The sequence below is a fragment of the Globicephala melas genome, chromosome 15 (assembly GCF_963455315.2).
Source record: "Globicephala melas chromosome 15, mGloMel1.2, whole genome shotgun sequence".
NCBI lineage: Eukaryota > Metazoa > Chordata > Mammalia > Artiodactyla > Delphinidae > Globicephala > Globicephala melas.
Window position 1 is genome coordinate 19,461,099 of NC_083328.1, and position 23,154 is coordinate 19,484,252.

The window sequence follows — 23,154 nt, forward strand, 5'->3', positions numbered from 1 at the left end:
AGGTAATAAATTCAAAGGCACTTAACAAAAAGCTCTAAGATAAAAAAACTGTTGGGCTTCCCTGGTGGCACAGTGGTTGAGAGTCCGCCTGCCGATGCAGGGGACACGGGTTCATGCCCCGGTCCAGGAAGATCCCACATGCCGCGGAGCGGCTGGGCCCATGAGCCATGGCCGCTGAGCCTGCGCGTCCGGAGCCTGTGCTCTGCAACGGGAGAGGCCACAACAGTGAGAGGCCCAAGTACCGCAAAAAAAAAAAAAAAAAAAAAAAAAACCTGTTGACTCCAGTTCTTTTGAGAATGCAAAACACTGGCTTTTACTTAAATAGATTTTTTAAAAACATGTTAAAAACATATTTACAATCTAGTGATAAAATTAAGTTAAATACGTACTTTTATGAATTTCTGTCATCATAAAATTAAGTTTTTGTCTAAGTCTGATAACTATAAAAGGCAAGGAACTTTCTTAAAGTCAGAAATTATTTTAATGCTCCTAGGACCGTTCATTTAAAATCTTAAAAAATTAAATATTTATACAGGAAATGGCATTTGCTAGAGTGTTTGTTGTAGAGAATTTTGCTTGTTTCCTCAATGTTCTAAGCTACATTTATCACGGGAGGTTAATTTTTCTTACTGATGCAATTATAATGAAGCCAGCCAGCATATAAACTCTGTATATTCTCTTGGAGTTAAGGAAAAGCTCTTGTTAAGACTTTTCTCCTTACCGAAGTCATATTATAGAAATAAATGGCGATTATAGTGGAAACTATTTAAAACCACAAAATAGAATCTCACTTTCTTTGACAGTTCCTATCATTTTTTTTTCTGCAGTGCTTTGGTTTTTATCTCATAGATGTTCACAAATATTATTATCCTTTAGGAGGACTGTACCTTCTGCCATAAAATAATACTCTGTCCAAAATGCTTTTTTGTCCTCTTTCCTCTAAAATTAATATTACCATTCTGTCTCATTTACTTTTATATTTCTGATGTATTTTAGATCACCCTCCTCCCCCTTTTTTTTTGCTTAACACTTTTGATTCACTTTCCATAGGTTTGTCTCTTGGAAACATGATATAGCTAGATTTTTTTTAACAACTTTATTGGAGTATAATTGCTTTACAATGGTATGTTAGTTTCTGCTTTATAACAAAGTGAATCAGTTATACATATACATATGTTCCCATATCTCTTCCCTCTTGCGTCTCCCTCCCTCCCACCCTCCCTATCCCACCCCTCTAGGTGGTCACAAACCACCTAGCTGATCTCCCTGTGCTATGCGGCTGCTTCCCCCTAGCTATCTATTTTACGTTTGGTAGTGTATATATGTCCATGCCACTCTCTCACTTTGTCACAGCTTACCCTTCCCCCTCCCCATATCCAGCAATCTTGAGAACAAAAAATGGAGCTGGAGGAATCAGGCTCCCTGACTTCAGACTATACTACAAAGCTACAGTAAACAAGACAGTATGGTACTGGCACGAAAACAGAAATATAGGTCAATGGAACAAGATACAGAGCCCAGAGATAAACCCATGCACATATGGTCACCTTACCTTTGATAAAGGAGGCAAGAATATACAGTGGAGAAAAGACAGCCTCTTCAATAAGTGGTGCTGGGAAAACTGGACGGGTACATGTAAAAGTATGAAATTAGAACACTCCCTAACACCATACACAAAAATAAACTCAAAATGGATTAAAGACCTAAATGTAAGACCAGACACTATCAAACTCTTAGCTAGATATTTAAAAGCTCATCTAAAAGGGCTTGGTTTTTTAATGGGATTGGTTAAGTCTTTTCATTACTGTTCTGTTAGGTCTTATCATTGTCATCATACTTTATACTTTCTGAAGTTAATGCTCCCTTGTTTATTTTTTCCTCTTGTCATTTGCAGTATGAATCATTCTGCCTTTGTTGGTGTTATTGTTCTACTTTTTATAGATTTGTTCATTTATTTTATTCCCAGACACACATCCTCTGCTTGGGTAGTTCAGAGTTTCCATAATCCTGTCTTAGTGAAAGGCTGTGATCTTAGGGAAGTGGAATGCAATTTCAATTTAGGAAATGGTTTGAAGCGAATGCTCCCAAGAAGCTCCAATTTCAGGACACTTTTACACAAAGTTCAAGAAGATTCCCGAGCCGCTCTGCTGATTTAATTGTCTTGACTAATCTGTTTACTCAATCAATGTCAGGTAGGCTGAGGGGAATTTGGGATCAGGATGAAATTAATCAATCCATGTCCTGTAGGCCCTGGGGTAAACTCGATCTGTGGGAAGGCAAAAAACTAGCACTGGGGCATTTATTAATTTGAAATTGGGTTTCTCTAGGTACAGAAGGGCAAATTGAGGATCCCAAACACTTAGATATTTTCCCCTCTCTTTCCTGAGAAAGGTTATCTCGTTTGATCTCATCACCACTTGTTTGGATCCTAACTGCCACTGAATCAACATCTATATTTAAGAAACAAATGAAGCAGAAGAAAAAGAACAGTAGATATGAAAGTAGGAACTACAAAAACAATTGATGTGTTGGAAAATGTTGAGGTCAGGGGGTTGGATGCCAGTTGGGACCTTAGACTGGAGGCTTTTAATGCAATAGCAGCTGGTGATGGGTAACCTGGATGTTCTCCAAAACGCTGGTAGAGGCGAGCCTCATAAATTAGTTTTGATCACTATTTGGCATTTCCCATTTTCAGTTTACAGAAGGGCCACTATATAATTTGTATATCTTCTTTTTTTTTTATTGGGGTATAGTTGTTTTACAATGTTGTGGTAGTTTCTACTGTACAGCAAAGTGAAGTAGAGTTGCCTGTGCTACATGTATATCTTCTTTTTGAAGAATTACTTTTGACATATTCATTAAATATTATAATCATGTGATTATACTTATTTAGACACCATATAATCTCTATTGTAGTTAATTCTATTTAATTGGTGTCTTTGCTCATCTTTCCACTTCTCTCAAGACTTCCCTTTTCTTAAGATCTTTCTTTCCAAATTAGTTTTAGTCACATGAGTAAGACACGAATGCATTCTTCTTATTAAATCCAAGTTAGTCTAAGTTTCCTCTCTCCCTCCACAGAGGCACAGAAGTAACCACTCCGGTGTGAATCTATTTTTATCTCTCTCTCTCTCTCTCTCTCTCTCTCATCTATCCATCTATCTATCTAATTAATTTTAAAATGTGGTATTTTTTTAATGACATCACAGTGTACAGCTTGCTTTTTCTCCTTCCCCACATAGTGATATGTTTTAGAGATCTAACCATAGATCTATTTTAAATTGCTACATAAAATTCCTTACAATGGATACACCACAATTTTTTGGCCATAACCCAATGGATGGATATGAGATTGTTCTGTTTGGGGGCCACTGTAAACAATGTTTACAATGTTGCAAGGAACTTCCTTCTATATGCCTTCCTGTGTCCATATACAGAGCTTTAGGGAAGAAACTAAGCAGTGAAATTGCTCAATTTACTGTTGTCGTTTTGTATTTCTAGAGCTGTGCTATCCGATACAGTAGCCACTCGCCACATATAGCCACTGAGCACTTGAAATAGAACTAAATTTTTAGCTTTACTTAATTTTTAAAATTTTGAAACTGAATCAGAATAACAGTTTTTTTTTGTTATATTGAATTTTGGTAGGACAAACAAATAATTGCATTGCATAAAATATTATTGTTATAATGTAGGGCATAGTTATAGGTAGGTCACTTGTGCACGTTCCTAGGATGATATATAAACACATCACCTATTTAATTGGTGTATATGGACTGATTCAGTTTGAATGATTTTTTTCTGTGCACTGATGTAAATCATTGTAATGTGTTTACTGGAATATTTTATGCAGACAGTATGAGTTGCATGATACCTTTTAAATTGCAATTAGTAATTAAATCAAAATATGTATTATTTTAATTATAATTCAATTACTTTTTTACGTAGGAATCAATTTGAAAGGTATAAAATGAAGGTGTACAAATGATGAAGAATCAAATGGAGCTGTAGAAGCTAGTGACCAAAATAGTAAAAAAAAAAGGGACTGGAAGAAGATAATGCCACAAACTTCACGATGAATGTCAATTGTAATTTGCTGTGGCAGAGCAAAATGAACATGCTGTGTTATTGTGAAACAAACATTTAAAAAAATAATAAACTGGAAAATATTGAGGCATTTCCAGCAAATATACAGTTGAATTTGATAAGAAGTTTTCTCTCTACATTCAAAAAAGAATTGGTGAAGCACATGAAAAAATGCCCAATATCAGTAGTCATTAAGAAAATGCAAATCAAAACCAAAACGAGATCTTTTCACATCTATTAGGATGGCTATTACTGAAAAGACAAACAAACAATCAAAAAAACAAACCCAGAAAATAACAAGCTTTGGTGAGAATGTGGACAAACTGGAACCCTGTGCGTTGCCATGGAAAATGGCATGGTAATTCCTCAAAAAACTAACATAAGAAATACCGTATGATCTAACAATTCCACTTCTTGGTATATATCCAGAAGAAGCAGAAGCAGGGACAGATATTGGTACACTCATGTTCGTAGCAGTATTATTCACAATAGCCAAAAGCTGGAAGTAACTCATTTGTCCGCCAATGGATGAATGGATATACAAAGTGTGGTATGTACTTAAGCGGAATATTATTCAGCCTTAAAAATGAAGGAAATTCTAACACCTGCTACTACATGGATGAACCTTAAAGACATTACATATACTAAGTGAAATAAGTCAGTCACAAAAGGACAAATATTGCATGATTGCCCTTATATGAGATACCTAGAGTAGTCACATTCATAGAGACAGGAAGTAGAATGGCGCTTGCTCAGGGCTGCAGGGAGAGGGAAATGGAGAGTTAGTCTAATGGGTACAGAGTTTCAGTTGTGGAAGGTTTTAAAAGTTCTGGAGATGAATGGTGGTGATGGTTGCTCAATGTGAATGCACTCAGTACCACAGAACTTTACACTTAAAAATGGTAAATTTTATGTTCGGTATGTTTCAACACACACACACACACACACACACACACACACACACACACACACACACACCATTGAAATTAGTTGCCTGAAATCAGAATAAAATGTTGAACAAAAAAATTTTAAATAGGCGTTAACAGAATCAGAGACTGCAAATTTGGCCAGTTATAAAATGATTCTTGCACACACGTGTGCACACACAATTTTCAATGGAAAGATGGTAAAAGAAATTATTTTTTCAGTTATGAAAATTTGGTTAGAAAATTATGAAGAAGAGACTAAAAAGATATTTCATAACAAGTGAACAAGCTTCAACTAAGCCACCAAACAAATGCCCATAGAATAAAAGAATTTATCAAAGACAAATTAATTCAAATTTTGAAAAATAGCAAATTTTAGCTGAATCATGCCATGAGACACTGCCAAATGAATACTTTGGGTATATAAAGGTCTTCCAAATTTATACAGAAACATTGTAAACCCATGGCTCTAAAAAAAACTGTAGATTAGAATTTTTGAATCTTTCACATCTGATAAAGATGAATTTCAGTTAGATATGAAAAAAATAGTTTCTATCATGCCAGATGGTGCTCCAGCTATGTTCAGTCAAAAATGTGGATTTATTGGAATTTCAAAACAAGAGACTGATGTTTCCCTTATTGCTTCATCCCACCGTATGATATATATTGAAAATATTTGTGTTCACTTTCAGAAGTAAACTCTATGGAAAGTGTTATGGATACAGTTGTTAAAATTACTCAGTGTATGCATTCAAATGCTGTGAATCATCACCAGTTTATGGAAAGGAACAGAAAGCAATGAATATGATGATCTTGTTTCTTAATCTATGTTCATGGGTTGAGTCATGGAAGAGTTTTACAAAGATTTACTGTACTGTCAATTCCAATTCAAGATTTACTTGAAAGAGAAGAAATTCTTCCCAAATATTTAACAATCAAAGATTTAAAAAATGGCAGCATGATTTATGTTTTCTTATTGATATCATAGTGTGTATGAATGAGATACATTTGAAGCTCTAAGGAAAGAGAAAAAGCTTACTTGTGACCAAGCTAGAAAAGTACAAGGATTTACACTGAAACTAAAATTTTTTTATAATGCAAATCAATAATTTTTACACATTTTAATATGAATCAATGTACATAATGCTTTAAGTGGTAATAATCAGCATTATGTAAATTATCTGCAAAACCTACCAAAAAACTGGAAGAAATTTGAAGAAAAATTTTTGTGGGTATTGATAAACTTAAAGTTACTTTTCAATTTGTGCAACACTCCTTTACATTCCATGTGAATACATTGAGTTGATGCAAGAAACAATGTATTAACATAACTTGGACAAACATAGCTTTGAAATTGATATGCTTTTGCTTCAAACAATTCTTCTAATAAAGATGAATTTGTTTTGTCAATGTGGAGGTGAATATTAAAGACAAGTGATTTTTGGTACTTGATTCAGTAGTTGGAAAACTTTTAAGCAGGTCTGGAACAACTTGGGAGTGTGATTCTACTTTTTCAGCTGTAAATATAGACACAGATCAAATATTTCCAATGAAAATGTAGCATCTGGATGAGCTGTGCCATGAGAGTTAAATACACCCTGAATTCCAAAGACTTAAAAGAACAACAAAAAGGAACATATCTGGATAAATAGTAGGATAAAGGTCCTATTGTGTAGCACTGGGAACTATAGTCAATATCCTATAATAAACCATAATGGAAAAGAATATGAAAAAGAATATATATACGTATAACTGAACACTTTGCTGTATACCAGCAAACACTAAATCAACTATACTTCAATAAAATTTTTTAAATGGAACATATCTCACGAATAATTTTTTATATTGATTACATGTTGACACAATAATATTTGGGAAATATTGGTCAAATAAAATATAAAAATTAATTTCACCTGTTTCTGCTTTTTTTTTTTCTTTTGCGTGGGACTCTCACTGTCGTGGCCTCTCTCGTTGCGGAGCCCAGGCTCCGGACGCGCAGGCTCAGCGGCCATGGCTCACGGGCCCAGCCGCTCCGCGGCGTGTGGGATCTTCCCGGACTGGGGCACGAACCCGTGTCCCCTGCACCGGCAGGCGGACTCTCAACCACTGCGCCACCAGGAGAGCCCTCTGCCTTTTTTAATGTAGCACTAGAAGATTTTATGTGGACCTAATTAAACTTAAAAGCTTTTGCACAGCAAAGGAAACCATAAACAAGACAAAAAGACAACGCTCAGAATGGGAGAAAATATTTGCAAACAAAGCAACTGACAAAGGATTAATCTCCAAAATATACAAGCAGCTCATATAGCTCAATATCAAAAAAATAAACAACCCAACCCCAAAATGGGCAGAAGACCTAAATAGACATTTTTCCAAAGAAGACATACAGATGGCCAACAAACACGTGAAAAGATGCTCAACATCGCGAATTATTAGAGAAATGCAAATCAAAACTGCAATGAGGTATGACCTCACACCGGTCAGAATGGTCATTATCAAAAAATCTACAAACAACAAATGCTGGAGGGGGTGTGGAGAAAAGGGGACCCTCTTGCACTGTTGGTGGGAATGTAAATTGATACAGCCACTATGGAGAACAGTATAGAGGTTCCTCAAAAAACTAAAAACAGAACTACCATATGACCCAGCAATCCCACTACTGGGCATATACCCTGAGAAAGCCATAGTTCAAAAAGAGTCATGTACCACAATGTTCATTGCAGCACTATTTACCATAGCCAGGACATGGAAGCAACCTAAATGTCCATCAACAGAGGAATGGATAAAGATGTGGTACACATATACAATGGAATATTACTCAGCCATAAAAAGGAATGAAATTGGGTCATTTGTAGAGACGTGGATGGACTTAGAGAGTGTCATACAGAGTGAAGTAAGTCAGAAAGAGAAAAGCAAATATCGTATACTAACACATATATGTGGAATCTAGAAAAATCGTATAGATGATCTTAGTTGCAAAGCAGAAATAGAGACATAGACATAGAGAACAAATGTATGGATACCAAGGGGGAAAGGGGCGGGGTAGGAGGAATTGGGAGACTGGGATCGACACATATACATTATTGATAACTACATATAAAATAGACAACTGATGGGAACGTACTGTATAGCACAGGGAACTCTACCTAAGGCACTGTGGTAACCTAAATGGGAGGGAAGTCCAAAAAGGAAGAGATGTCTGTATGTGTAGGGCTGATTCATTTCGTTGTGCAGTGGAGGCTAACACAACAGTGTAAAGCAACCATACTCCAATAAAAATTAATTTAAAAAAAAAGCGAAAAAAAAAGTTACATATGTGGCTTGCATTATTATTCTATTGGACAGCACAGATTAGAATCCGTCCCTTCTGATTAGCACCAGATCTCCCTCTGGGAGAATTACCCATTGTGATTAGGTCTGGCAGGAGGGCAGTTTACGGCACCTGCCGCCTCTCTCAGCTCCCACACTGTGGAAGCCCAAGGAGCAGGATCCAGGATCCATGAACTTGGGCAGTCAGATGCTCACTCCCGGGACTTTGATTCTGGGCTAAGTGGTACAGAGACAGAAGGACTGTTTGGAAGTCAACCTTGACGTGGTATTGGTGGTAGTGTGTGGACCAAATTGTATTGCTGTTACTAACGGGGGGTGGGTTGAAGAGTCAAACAGAATGTCCACTACAGAAGTGTAGCCAGAGGAAGATGTCAAATCAGGCAAAGTTGGCGTCAAGCCATGTGAAGGTTGAGCTAAGCCTCCAAATAGGGAATAAGTGAGAAATGTGGAAGCCAGGGAGATGGAAACGGGATGGAGTGTGGAGTGCAGCGTGCGCTGAGACTAAGTGGTAGCTGAAAGAACCACATAAAGATTAAGTAAGATGCAGATAAGGACTCCATGCCTGCCCTCATCAGCAGTCCTTCTAAGAAAACCATCCTCTGAGTTTTGGAGTGAAGACCTGGATTAATTCAGGAAAAAGGACCCTCTGGAACCATCCAATGCTATGGCAACCAAGGAAGCAATAGTGGGGATTCCTGCTGACAACAGGAGCCACAGACATGATCTCCTCCCTCCTTCCTTCTTCATGGGGCGGGGGGAGGAGGGAGGTGGTGCCCATTTCCTGTCCCCTCATCCTACTTTCTCTAAAGACCAGGTCCTGTGCTTCCCATCAATGGGAAGGAGTCTTAATCCACAACGAGATTTAAAGGTTCAGGAGCTCAGTCCCTCTGGCTATCATCTCAGGTTTGATGAAGGGTCCAGCTTATAACTGGGCTCCTGTGAGCAAGTCCCTACCTTATGCTCTGGTTCTGATGGCATCTCCCTTCTTCACTCCTGGGACTGAGTCCCTGTCTCAATGCCTTGCTTGGAATGTGGTTTATTCCTCCCAGAGGCTGGAAATGTTCTTTGAATCTCAGCTCAGTGACCACAGTCCTGCTTTCTGCCCACTGATTGATGCTCACCTACCTGACTTACCTGGATCTCAGGTGCTCCTAGACTTCCCATGGCTTGCTCCCCACACCCCTGTGTTGAAACCACCTGTGACAAAATTGCGTGGTCTCTTAAAGTCCAACTACCCATGTAAACTGACCATTCCTTTGGGCACTCTGTTCTGTCTGCAGATCTGAACCTCCTCACCCGGCCTGGGTTCAGAGTCCTTCCCCAAGTGCCTCCTGTGTTGCAGTTTATCCCTGGGTGTCCAGTCCTGTTCGGAGCCTCAAGATCACAGCCACTAATCTGGGCAGAGCCTTTGGGACGATTCTGCTATCTCAGTTCTCTCTGCCTAGAAAAAAAGCTTTCTCTGAGGAACCCAGTGAAACTCAACCTATTCTTTCTGGCTTTTACTTTGATTAATACCATTTCAATTAGCAATTTCCCTCCTAGCTTTCTTCTCCATTGTTTTTCCCAAGAGACTAGCTTCTTTAGCTACTTTTCCCTGATTGAGCTCCATGAGGGCAAGGGTATTTGTTTGTTTAGCTCACTTGATGTGTTCCAAGTACACAGAATAGAACCTGGCACATAGTAGGTGCTCAGTAAATAACCATTGAATAAAGGAAAAAGAAACTATGACTCAGACTCCTCAGAGGGATTAATACGCGTTAGCAGTGACCAGTACCCATATTAACATATAACACACAGGATAAATCTTACTTATAGCATTTTAGGTAGTTTTTGTTTTATCAGTACTGGTCTTAAGAACAGTCCTTAATACATGAAAGCAGGAACTCTTTTCCTCCCCATTTTGATGTGGATTTCATTTTTTGTCCACCTTTCCACTATCACTGCAGGCCAGCTTTACCAGCCACTACTCAGGTGATGTCACACTGATCCAGCAAACCCACCAGCCAGACTTTCCTTATTATTTCCCTCCTGGATGTTTACAAAAGCCTCCTAACTGGTCTTCCTGACTCCCTTTTTCCCCAACTCCCCAGTTGTCCTCTTTAAGTGGCCACTGACTTTCCTAACACTGACTGCATTGGAGAGAGCATAGGTGTCAGAATGGCCAGAAGGTGACTCACCACCTTGCTATTTGAAGATGGACATGATACGGCAAGCTAGATCTACCTTGAGAAGATAACCGCTGCCGTGGGAGCATGGTCCATTGGCCTCTGTCTTGGACTCATCAGGGTTATGTTTCAAACCTCCCTTTTTTTTCTCTTACCCAGTTTTGATTTCAGCCCTGAGTCATTCAGTGGTCAGAATTTTGAGCTGACACTTCCTCTGGTTTCCTTAGTTGGAACCCCAGGCAGCTCTGGGCTGAACGGACTGACCCATGGACCCCAGTGTGAGTGATACTACCTGTTCCATTCCTCGGGCAGCGGAATGTCTTGGGAGCCAGGACACCTGGCTTCTAGGCCTGGCTCTGCCACTAGTTGCATGACTTTGGGCAAATCACATCACCTCTCTGGGCCTCAGTGTTCACACCTGAGAAATGAAGGGGTTGCATTATATTAGTGATTCTCTGCTTTTAATTTTTTTCTCCCTCCCGAATATAGCCAGTGATATAGATTTACTTATGAGACACACACACATATGCAACTTTTTGGTGCTAATTACATCCCTTTCTTCCCCACTCAAGAAAGCCTATTAGAATGCAAGAGAATGACAGTGGAAATTTGTTTTTATTAGTATTTTTAAAAAATAAGTAATCTGCAAGCTTGATATTTTGACTGTAATAGAGTTACACTTATTGAGGATTTAATTACCCACTTTCAGAATAAAAAGAGAGAGAGGGAGGGAGAGAGAAAGCATAAGGAAGAAAAACTCATCACCTTAATAGTGAGGAATAGTGTGAGATGGGAAACAGGGACCTGGTGGCTTCTGGGTTGGTCTCGGTCTCTACAAACCTCTCATCCTGTGAGGTTCATTAAGCTGAGAGTTAAACAATCATTTCTTAATACAAAGCCCCCACAGGCAAACCAATGACATCACCTCATGTTCAGCTAAAGAAACAAAAATCTCTACCTATGCTTTTCTGGAAGAAAACTTGCCAAGAAAGTTTCTCATCTCCAGTATGGCTTCTTCCTTCGAGATTTTTCACCGGAAACTTCATGCAGTTTTCACCTTCTCTGCTGGTTTACCGATCCTCACGTCAGATGTGACTCTGCAGAATTTTACGCAGTCTTCACCCTTGACAACTGCTTGACTTATGAACCGAGGTGGGTAGCTGCTGAATTAGGTATCTCTAAGGTCTCATCTAGCATCCAAGTTCTGGGAACAGCTTGGCTTAAGTCTACCATCCCCTACCTGGTTTCACCTGATCTAGTGTACGTTTCCACACTCCTGCCTAAGAGGAGGGCTCCACGCTGCTGTTTTAATAATTTTTCTTAGCAACATTTGTATCCATCTTTCAGTTTTATCCCCTTGTAAGAAAGGGATATCACTGCTGTCTCATTGTAAGAAAAGATCCCTCTTGCCCATGCTAATTCTTCCCCTTGTACTTTGATTCAGTAACCACCCCTGCCCCCGCCCATGCCAGCATCATTCTTTCTGTCACCGACGTCTTCAACGTCTCTTCCCTAATAGAGTGTAAGCTGCAGGAGGGCAGAGGCTGTGTCTAGTTTATTCACTGCTCTTTACCACTATCAAGAACTGATACAACAGGTACTTAGTAAGTAGTTGTGGACCACATGAATGACTGACGGATTGAATGAAGAAGTAGATGAATGAAACTACTCTTGTCTGCTGAATTCCCACTTTAGCATGTAAACATGCTCTAGTTTTTCTCATTTTTCATGATAAACACTCACACAAACACTAAAAAAAAAAAAAACTATCAACCCCAAATAATTCTCTCCTAACTTTTAGAGTTAAAGGACTTGAAATATGTGTCAGCGTTCACTGTTTCCAGTTCCTCACATCCCATTTCCCCTCAGACCTCTGCAGTCTGGTATCTGTTGCAGCCACATGAGTGAAACTGCTTCCACCAACACCTTCAAGAACCGACATGTTGCCAAATCCAATGGACAAATTTTTGTCCTCATTTTACTTGATCTCCTGACTCTAAATCATAAAAGTGTTTGAATGTCTGCTGAATGAATTTACTATTCTTATATAAGCAGAGGGGAGACAGAAATGATTTTTTAAAAATAATGTCTGCTCCGGGGCATGTAACCAGAGAAAACCACAATTCGAAAAGATATATGCACCCCAGTGTTCATAGCAGCACTATTTACAATAGCCAAGACATGGAAACAACGTAAATGTCCATCGACAGATGAATGAATAAAGAAGATGTGGTACATATATACAAGGGAATATTACTCAGCCATAAAAAACAATGAAATAATGCCATTTGCAGCAACATGGACCCAGAGATTATCACACTAAGTGAAGTAAGTCAGACAAAGACAAACACCATATGATATCACTTATGTGTGGAATCTAAAATATGATACAAATGACCTTATTTACAAAACAGAAATAGACCCACAGACATAAAACAAAAACTTAGGGTTACCAAGGGGAAAGGTGCGAGGAGGGATAAATTAGGAGTTTGGGATTACCATATACACACTACTAGATATAAAATAGATAACCAACAAGGACCTACTGTATAGCACAGGGAACTATACTTAATATTTTGTAATAACCTATAAGGGAAAAGAATCTGAAAAAAATACATATATATGTATGTATAACTGAATCACTTTGCTGTACACCTGAAACTAACACGACACTGTAAATCAACTATACTCCAATAAATAAATAAATAAAACCTAAAAAATAAATAAAAATAATAATAAAAATGCAAAAATGACAATAAAAATAGCTATTGCTTCAGTTTTCTCCAGGGTGATTAGTTTAAGGGAAGCCAGGTACAAAACCAGTTAGAGATTACAGAGATGCATTTGTTTACTGACTCACTTATTCATTCAAACACACGCATGTAATGAATCCCTTTAATGTGCCAGGTATTGGGGAAAAAAGACAAGGCAGCAGATTTCAGGGAGGGTCCCTCTGGTGGTTGTGCCATCTACCAACCAGATAGCTGATTTTGAATTAAAAAAAATAATAATGCAACTATTAACATGTAACATTTATATTGAAAATACACACAGTTTCAAATGCTCAGTCTAATGAATTTTCAGAGACTGAACACACAAGTGTTAAGAGCACCTGGATTAAGAAACAGAACATTACCAGAATTCCCACTGGGTCTCCTTCTAGACACTCCTTCACCTCCATGATAACTGCTGGCTTGACTTGGACATTATAGATCATGGTTCCTGTTTTTGTGCTCTGCATAAGCACAATCGTACAGAATGCACTCTCATTGCCTCACTTGTCTCGCTCAACATGGTATTTTGGGGATTCATGGATATTGTGGTAAGTAGCTGTAGACATTCATTCTCATTGCTGTCTGAATTCTCTTTCAGCAAGACCCTCAACCTCCCCACATAATTATGGTTCCCTCTCTCCCAATAACATTTCCCGTCCCCCTTCCCTGCTTTCTCTCCATACTTCTTATCACCGTCTAACATACTGTACATTTTATTTATTTTATCTTTTGCTGCCTGCCTAGAATGTAAGTTCCGTGGAGTCGGATAAATACCACAAATACCCTGTGAACAAATGAACCTCAGCTACTTCCACATGGCTCCCAGCACACCCAGAGTCGGGGGTTGGGGGTGGAATGCCATGTTGCCCAGAAAGAACAGATGGGTCAGGACTGCAACAAAGTGTCATTTAGCAGGAGACGCCAACCTGATGTGGAGCCAGGTGTGGCTCTCCTGCTGTGACATCTGTACCATGACCACGAATACCGATGCGAAAATCCTACATAAAATCCTTGCAAATGATTTTTAAAAGTTTATTAAAACTGAAAAAGAAAAAGGTCCAGAAATATCTATTAGTAGGGAATATCCCTTGGGATATCGGAAAATTGGATGTGAACTTTCTGTCTTTATATGCTTTTCATCTTTTGAATTATTAATAATAAGGTCTATTGCTTTAGTAATAAAATTTAAAGAATAACACACCACGGTTAAGTAGAAGTTATCCTAGTATTGTAAAAACCATTGAATGTTTACAAACTGATATTAAAGATATCACAAAGGCCGACAACGTTTTATAAAAATCACAAATTTTTATAATAGAAGAATGCCTGGCTTAGAGTAAGCACTCAAATATTTCTTGAATGAATGAATGTAAAATATATTAACATGTTCAATCATCCCTATAAGTCAAACAAGAAAAAAAAATTGAACTAATAAATGCTGAAAGAGCATTAAAAAAGAATTTAGCGTAAAAGAAGAAAGTATATGTATGTATAAAGGAATCACTTTGCTGTACAGCAAAAATTAATACAACATTGTAAATCAACCACACTTCAATAAAAATAAATGAATAATAAATAAAATCAAAAAGAGTTCAGCATCCATTCTTGATGAAAACCCTTGGCACGTGTTAAGGAAGAGGTTTCCATCATATGCCTCTCTGCAAACCACTGCAATCTGGCTTCTGCTGGCACCACGCCAGGGAAACTGCATTCCCCAAGGCTCTCAGTGCCCTACATATTGCCAAATCCAATGCACTTGGCTGGGGACCAATAAATATGTAATGAATTAAGGAACGGATGATCAAAGAATCTCAGATCAACAGTCAACATCATACTGAACAATGAAACACTGGAGTTGTCTCTTTAAAGTCAGAAGCTAAACCGGGATATGAGCTACCACTGTCATTTGATGTTTTTCTGGAAGCTCAAGCAAAACCAAACAAAGCAGCATGGAGACAAAACAAGGTATAGCTCTTGGCAAGGAGACAAAAATGATCTTTCCTTGCATGAAACCTAGCAGAATCATCCAAAAACTATCAGCAATAAGAAGAGAGTTCTGGAAATTTACAAAATAAACACTCAAAGAGCAATAGTTTTCCCCCAAAATCAGCAAATGGAATGTCCATGGAATGATGAGTTATGAGACAGCTGAGAAAGTACAATATAAAGAAGGCACAGGGAATTCCCTGGCAGTCCAGTGGTTAAGACTTGGCACTTTCACTGTGGTGGCCCAGGTTCAATCCCTGGTTGGGGAACTAAGATCCTGCACGCTGTGTGGCACGGCCAGAAAAAAGAAGGCACAGAATCCCATGAATAAAAAGTAAAACAGTCTAGGTGAAAGATACAGAATCCTAGCTTTACAAATTAAAAAAAAAAAGTTGTAAGAAGCATAAGATTTTTTTAAAAAAATTGACTAGGGGCTTCCCTGGAGGTGCAGTGCTTAAGAATCTGCCTGCCAACGCAGGGGACACGGGTTCAAGCCCTGGTCCGGGAAGATCCCACATGCTGCAGAGAAACTAAGCCTGTGCGCCACAACTACTGAGCCCGTGTGCTACAAACTACTGAAGCCCGTGTGCCTAGAGCCTGTGCTCTGCAACAAGAGAAGCCACTGCAATGAGAAGCCCGCACACCGCAGTTAAGAGTAGCCCCAGCTCGCCGCAACTAGAGAAAGCCTGTGTGCAGCAATGAAGACCCAATACAGCCAAAAATAAATAAATAAAATAAATAAATTTATAATAAATAAATAAATAATTGGCTAAATGTGAAGAATAAATGATGCTTATGTTATGAATTTAACATTTAATTCTAGGTGAAAGAGACAGGCTAGATATCTATCATAAACAGATCACACACAGCTTAACTATGAGAGAGGATCAAGGTTGTTAAAATGGAGCTGATATTGCCCCAACCTGGAAAGCATATCCCACTTCTCCCGTTACTGCTTGTAATCACTGTCTGAAGTTCCCATACTTGTAACCTCAGTTTCCCTGAGATGATAATCTGCTCTCCTAGAGAAGTGACTTGACAAACGTGGGAAAGTCTAAAACCAAGAACCGGGACGATGAACCTATTTAGGTCCAACTTGAACCTCTTGGTTCAGCAGAAAGTCTTCACGGCCCTTGTGATAATTTGTGGGTTTTGCATATTATTTAAGGTGCGTGAAATACTTAGAAAAATTTTATTATCTAATGTACATTTATTTTGAAATGTTATTGCTTGAATTTTCACACTATTCTAAGTACTGGGCATCTCGTCCCTGCCTTAAGTGAGCTTAAGTTCTACTCAGAGATGGACACAGAGAACAAACAAACTAGTATTATTTCAAAAGTGACTGATGCATCTATGGTCAATTAATCTATGACAAAGGAGGCAAGAATACACAATGGAGGAAAAACCATCTCTTCAACAAGTGGTGCTGGGAAAACTGGACAGCCACGTGTAAAACAATGAGATTATAAAATTCCTTCACACAAAAATAAATGCAAAATGGTGTAGAGACCTAAATGTAAGACCTGAAACCATAAAACTCTTACAAGAGAACATAGGCAAAACACTCTTTGACGTAAATCATAGCAATATTCTTTTGGATCTGTCTCCTAGGGCAAAAGAAATAAAAGCAAACATTTAAAAAATGGCACCTAATTAAACTTAAAATCTTTTGCACAGCAAAGAAAACCATCAACAAAATGAAAAAAAAAATGATGATATCAACCGACAAGTGGTTGATATCCAAAATATATAAACAGCTCATACAACTCAACATTAAAAAAACCAAACAACCAATCAAGAAATGGGCAGAAGGCCTGAATAGATATTTTTCCAAGGAAGACATACAGATGGCTAACAAGCACATGGAAAGACGCTCAGCATCACTAATCATTAGAGAAATGCCAGTCAAAACTACAATGAGATATCACCTCACACCGGTCAGAATGGCTGTCACAAAAAAAGTCTACAAATAATACATGTTGGAGAGGGTACAGAGAAAAGGGAGCCCTGGTGCACTGCTGGTGGCAACGTAAATTGACACAGCCACTAAAGAAAACAGTATGGGGGGGCCTCTAACAACAAAACTTGGAGCTACCGTGTGATCCAGCAATTTCACTCCAGGGTATAGATCCAGAAAAAACAAAAACACTAATTCAAAAAGATACATGCGCTCCAATGTCGTAGCAGCACTATTTATAAGAACAGCCGAGACAGGGAAGCAATCCAAGTGCCCAAAACGGATGAATGAATAAAGAAGATGTCACACACACACACACACACACACACACACACACACACAGGAATATTGCTCAGCCATAAAAAAGAATGCAATTCTGCCATTTGCAGCAACATGGATGGACCTAGAGAATATTATGCTTAGTGAAATAAGTCAGAGAAAGACAAATGCTGTATGATGCCACATATATGTGAAATCTATAAAATAATACAAATGAATGTATAGGCAAAACAGAAACAGACTCACAAATATAGAAAATGAGTTAGTGGTTACCAAAGGGAAGAGGGAAGTGGGGGAGGGACAAATTAGGGTTATGGGATTAACAGATACTAACTACTACATATAAAATAGATAAACAACAAGGTTATTTTGGATAACAAGGAATTATAGCCATTATCTTGTAATAGCTTTTAATGGAGTATAATCTACAAAAATACTGAATCGCTATGCCATATACCTGAAACTAGTATAATATTGTAAATCAACTACACTTCAATTTTTAAAAAGTCATTGATACTATGAAGAAAATAAACCTGGTTAAGGTGATAGACATGAAAGAGAGTGTACTCTGGATCGAAGACTTCTCTGGGGAGGTATTTGAACTGAGATCTAAAATGTATGAAGGAGCAAACCATGCAGAAGCAAAGCATCCATGCACAGCAAAGAGAGAGTATAAAGTTTCAGAGGCAGAGACGAGCTTGGTGTGCTCCAGACTGTGCAAGGCAGCACTACGGCTGCAACAGAGTGAGCAATGGGGAGAGGAGGTTGAAAGCAAAGCAGATGCCAGGTCACGTAGGGCCTTGTAGACCACGTGGAAGAGTCTGGATTTTATTTTTAATGTGAAGGGAAGTCTTTGGGACGTCTTGAACAAGGGTGTCATGTGGTCTGATTTATGGTTTTTAAAAGCCCATGGGGGCTGCTGTAAGAATTAGTAGTCTGTTGGGAATTGCCGGCGGTCCACCAGTTAGGACTCGGCGCCTTCACTGCCAGGGGCCCAGGTTGGATCCCTGGTCGGGAAACTAAGATCCCGCAAGCTTTGAGGCGCGGCCAAAAAGAAAAAAGAATTCGTAGTCTGTAGTAAGGAGGGGTATCAGTGGGAGCAGGCCAGCCAGTTGCGAGGCCCCTTAAAGAGTCCAGGTGGAAGATGATATTGGCTTGGAAGAGGACGGTAGCAGTGTAATTGGAGAGAAGTGACTAGTCTGAAGACAGGTTATGAAGACAGAACCAAAGAACTTACCTATGCCTTGACTGGGTGTGGGATGTGAGGCAGTGAGAAATCAGGAAAAACATGTAGCATTTTGGACTAAACGTCTGGGGGGATGATGGAAACATACTGGGGTGGGGGGACAGGTTTGTTAAAGGGAAACCGAGAATTCTAGTTTGGACATGTGAAGTTTGGAGTGCCTATTAGATACCCACGTGGTGGTGATAAGCAGGGAAACTAGGAGTGCGTCATCAGCCGTAGGTCAGCGGTCCCCAACCTTTTTGGCACCAGGGACCGGTTTCGTGGAAGACAGTTTTTCCGCGGATGTGGGTTGAAGGGTGTGGTTCAGGAGGTAATGAGAGCCATGGGGAGCGGCACATGAAGCTTCGCTCACTGGCCCATGGCTCACCTCCTGCTGTGTGGCCCGGTTCCCACCAGAACGTGGACCACTGCCGGTCCGAGGCCCAGGGGGTGGGGACCCCAGCCGCAGGTGGTATTTACGGACATGAGACCTCAGATAACAGAGGAAAGGATTTAAGTGGAGTGATGTTGAGGTCTGAGGCCTGAACCCTGGGGCATATTTAGGGCAAGTGGGAAGAGGCGGAGGAAAAAACAAACGGGCCAAACCAAGACGGAACAGGAGGCAGGCCAAGATTTTGGTGCTGTGGAACACAGGAGAAGAAAGTGATTCATTGTGTCAAATGCTGCTGAGAGGTTGAGGAAGATGACGACAGAGATGTGGGCATTGGATTGGCAAACTGCAGGTCATCGGCGACCTTCACTAGAGAGGATTCATGGGACTTGTAAAAATCTGATTGGAGAGGGCAATCATGGGGCCAAAAGTACAAGTGGAGGTCTACACATCACACGTCTAAATATTTAAATTTTATCAGTCAAGCAAACTGCTAAATAAAATATTATCGTATTTATTACATATTGGAAGGCGAGATTCAAATTTAGAATTCTCCAACTCCTTGAGTTCCTTACCAGAAGGAACTGGCATAGAGAGAACTGGTATCCTGACCTGCTCCCCCAGCTTTTTCTTCTCTCCCTCCAGATTGAATATCCAAGTTCCACCTACACATGCTTCCCCAACCCTCCACCCTAGTCAACAGCCATCTCTGAGGTGTAGAGATATATACACCACATCCCTTGGATCTGGGGAACAGCCCCTAATAGGCCCTGGGAGCTGGTTTGGGACCATTTAGACAGGGTCCTAGGCATCCTGAGTGAGGTCTGGGGAGGCGGCAAATCCAAAGGTTTGTGTTCCCCTCATGGGGAGGGGCATAGCCTGAGGGGGGCCCGAGTGGGGTCCTCTAAAGCATGGGGCTTAGGGGCAGTACTGGAGTGGGTTAAAGAGAGAATGGGGAATATGAGGTGAAGTGGTGAGAAAGCAGTGTAGACAGCTCTTTGGAGGGACTTTTCCTATAATGGGGAAGTAGCTGGAAGGAAAGGAAAAGCCAAAGAAAACTTAGTCTTTTTGCTTTTTAAAGACAGCACTTTTGCATGGTGATGGAAAGGATGAGTGGAGGAGAGGATGGGGATAATGTTGGGCCCACAGTCCTTCAGCAGGTGAGAGGGACAGGATCTAAGCCTCAGGGGGAGAGATTGGTACGGACAGTTCTTCCACTATTAGATGAGGGAGAGCGGATTCAAAGGGCACAGATGTAGGTAGCCTCGTAAATCTGGCAGTGGGAGGAAGAAAAATCATTCTTTTCTAATTGCTTCTAATGTTTACAATTACTTAGCAAATGAGATCATCCACTGAGAGTAGGGAGAGACAAGTTGTGAAAAGTTATCTGAGACACTTAATGGTTAAGATGGTAAATTTTATATTATTATGTATTTTACCATAATTAAAAATAATAATAATCTTAGGGAGTTCGCTGGTGGCTTAGTGGTTAGGATTCCGGGCTTTCACTGCCATATCCCAGTTAAATCCCTGGTCGGGAACTGAGATCCTGCAAGCCGTGTGACACAGCCAAAAGAAAAAAAAAATTTCAAAAGATGAAAAAAGGCTAATAAATAACCATCCTCCCCTTTTTCAAAAAAAAAAAAAAGCTACCTGGGAAAACAGGAGAGTAAATATATTAGGGAAATGTAATATTAGAGGCAGTACTAGGAGCTTACTAGAGACTTATGGACATAAATTTAAAGCAAAACCAATAAGCTTAATCATGCATGTTTTTCCTCTGCTACCTTCAGTTACCAGGGTACAAACAGGTGAAGCAGGCAGAAAGTTGGGTTAAGAGAATTTGATTGATGTAAGAAGATTTGTGACTTTAATTAAAAAATAGTTAAGAGAATTTGATTGACTTAGACTAAAACTGAATGCTTAAAAACTTCTGGATTAGTAAACAATTTCAGATTTATTAGGTTTGTAAATAGTGTTTCAGTGCTTAGCAATTTTGTTTGTTTCATTTATAAGTCTGCCTTGTAAGACGTTTGAAGCACTGAAGAGAATCAAATCTGTAATTGTGGTTAAAAATGTCAAAGCTGGAAAAAAAAATGCCAAAGCTGGGCTTCCCTGGTGGCGCAGTGGTTGAGAGTCCGCCTGCCGATGCAGGGGACGCAGGTTCGTGCCCCGGTCCGGGAAGATCCCACATGCCGCGGAGCAGCTGGGCCCATGAGCTATGGCCGCTGAGCCTGCGTGTCTGGAGCCTGTGCTCCGCAACGGGAGAGGCCACAACAGTAAGAGGCCCGCGTACGGCAAAAAAAAAAAAAAAAAAAAAAAGCCAAAGCTAAGGGAATGTTATTAATCAAGTTTGTAAGTGATGTTAAATATTTAGGAGAATTTACTATGTCAAATTTACAAGCTAAGTTAGCACTGATATAAGAACAAATGAAAATGAGTCTAACTTTAGATAAGACTTACAAATACAACAATATCATCTGTGAGTTATATGTTAAAGGCTTAGGGAAAATTGGGATTTTACATTTAAAAATTTAGCAAATTGAGCATTAATTAAAATACAAGTAATTGTAAGTATACTCTTGTACTCACTAAGGCCCAAATTTAGATGCTAAAAATATGGCTGTTCCCTATGAGATGCCATCTTATGCCAGTCTCACCATTTTATATTCTCAGCACAGGTATCTACCTTCCATGTTCCAAAATTCCACTAAAATGACAGAAAAATATGCATTATTTACATATACAAAACCATTTATATTTAATATATATTATTTATATATATAATATCTATATGGTCTGGCAAATTTTGCATTTAGATCTATAACTGCCAAAACTAAGAAAGAGTCCTATTAGTAAATCAGAAATGATGAAGAATTCCTGTAAGATAGAATATATAAGGGTTCCAATCAACGGCAAAACTAGGGTAGAGAAACTTGACACTAAACACTCCTGAGGGAAGGTAGCTCTTCCCAAGGAATCCAGGGGGAAATCCAAGATTAGAGTAAACAAGTAGAAGAGAGAGAGAGAGGTCTGCCTGGACAGTTGTTAAAGTAATTAAATACAGGGCTGCATTTGGCCTGGCTGGATCAGATATCGCCCTCTAGCTGGCAGCTCAAGGCAGATAAAGTTCCCAGGATAAAGACCCCAGGACTACTTTTTGAATAGGGGAATAAATACCTTTCTTGGAGAAGGCCCTGAACTTGAAGGCTGGCCTGGATGGGGAAGCAGAGTCTTTTTAACGGGGCATCCAAAACAATAGGGACTGAGGTTGGGGAGGAAGAAAAAGGTTGTCCCCAGTGCCTGGTCCTGTCATTGCTACATGGGTAGCTCTCCAAGGTAGGATGCTTCAGAATAACTGCAGGGGCAGCCGAAGGAGGCAAGCAGTGCCCTGGAGAATACTCAGCTACCTACCAAGAAGGATAGAATATCTCGACCCCTGGAATATAAACTACCTGGTCTGGCCGTACATTTACCCCATCCCTTAAAATCCCAGGAATTGGCTCCGGAAATAAGAACAGCGATCCTCATTTGGACTAACAATGCTCCAGCTTCCAACACTGCAAGTTCTAGAGAAAGGAGTGGTGGATACAAGAAACATAGTGTTTATAAACACTAGTAAAACTTATGACTATATCTAAATAAATGTGGATATGTTTATTGTGAGAAAAATTAAAAACTGGAACTAGAATTTCATAAGATTTCAACATTGGAGGGGGCAGGAAAGGGTCTGAAAGTAGGTTATGGCTTGAATTATTCCAAGGGGGCTGTAGAGGCAAAGTCAATCTAGATACTGATGGGAAGATATCTGACAGGAGATTTAAGATGAATTGGAATGGGTCAGGCAGGAGGCTTCTGGGGTGCAGGAAATATTTCATTTCTCAACGTAAAAATGCTATTTTGTCTGCTTTATGTTTTTTTTCCCTGAGTGTCTTATATTTCTGTACATAAGGTATTTTATAATAAAACATTTAAAAAATCAAGAGTGACTGCTAGATTTGGGATTTTCAAACCTGGCTGCATATACAACAT

At 39.5% G+C, this 23,154-nt stretch overlaps 1 protein-coding gene across 8 annotated transcripts in view; it reads right to left on the minus strand.

Moving 5' to 3' along the window:
- The window catches only part of TNRC6A (trinucleotide repeat containing adaptor 6A), a 203,106-nt gene that overhangs the window by 157,768 nt on the left and 22,184 nt on the right, over window positions 1-23,154 (minus strand). For all 8 annotated transcript variants that reach the window (XM_060285738.1, XM_060285739.1, XM_060285744.1 and 5 more), the window contains one exon: window positions 10,800-10,925. In XM_060285738.1, coding sequence (XP_060141721.1) covers window positions 10,800-10,879 — 80 coding nt within the window. In that variant the 5' untranslated portion in view covers window positions 10,880-10,925. The remainder of the gene's footprint in view (window positions 1-10,799; window positions 10,926-23,154) is intronic.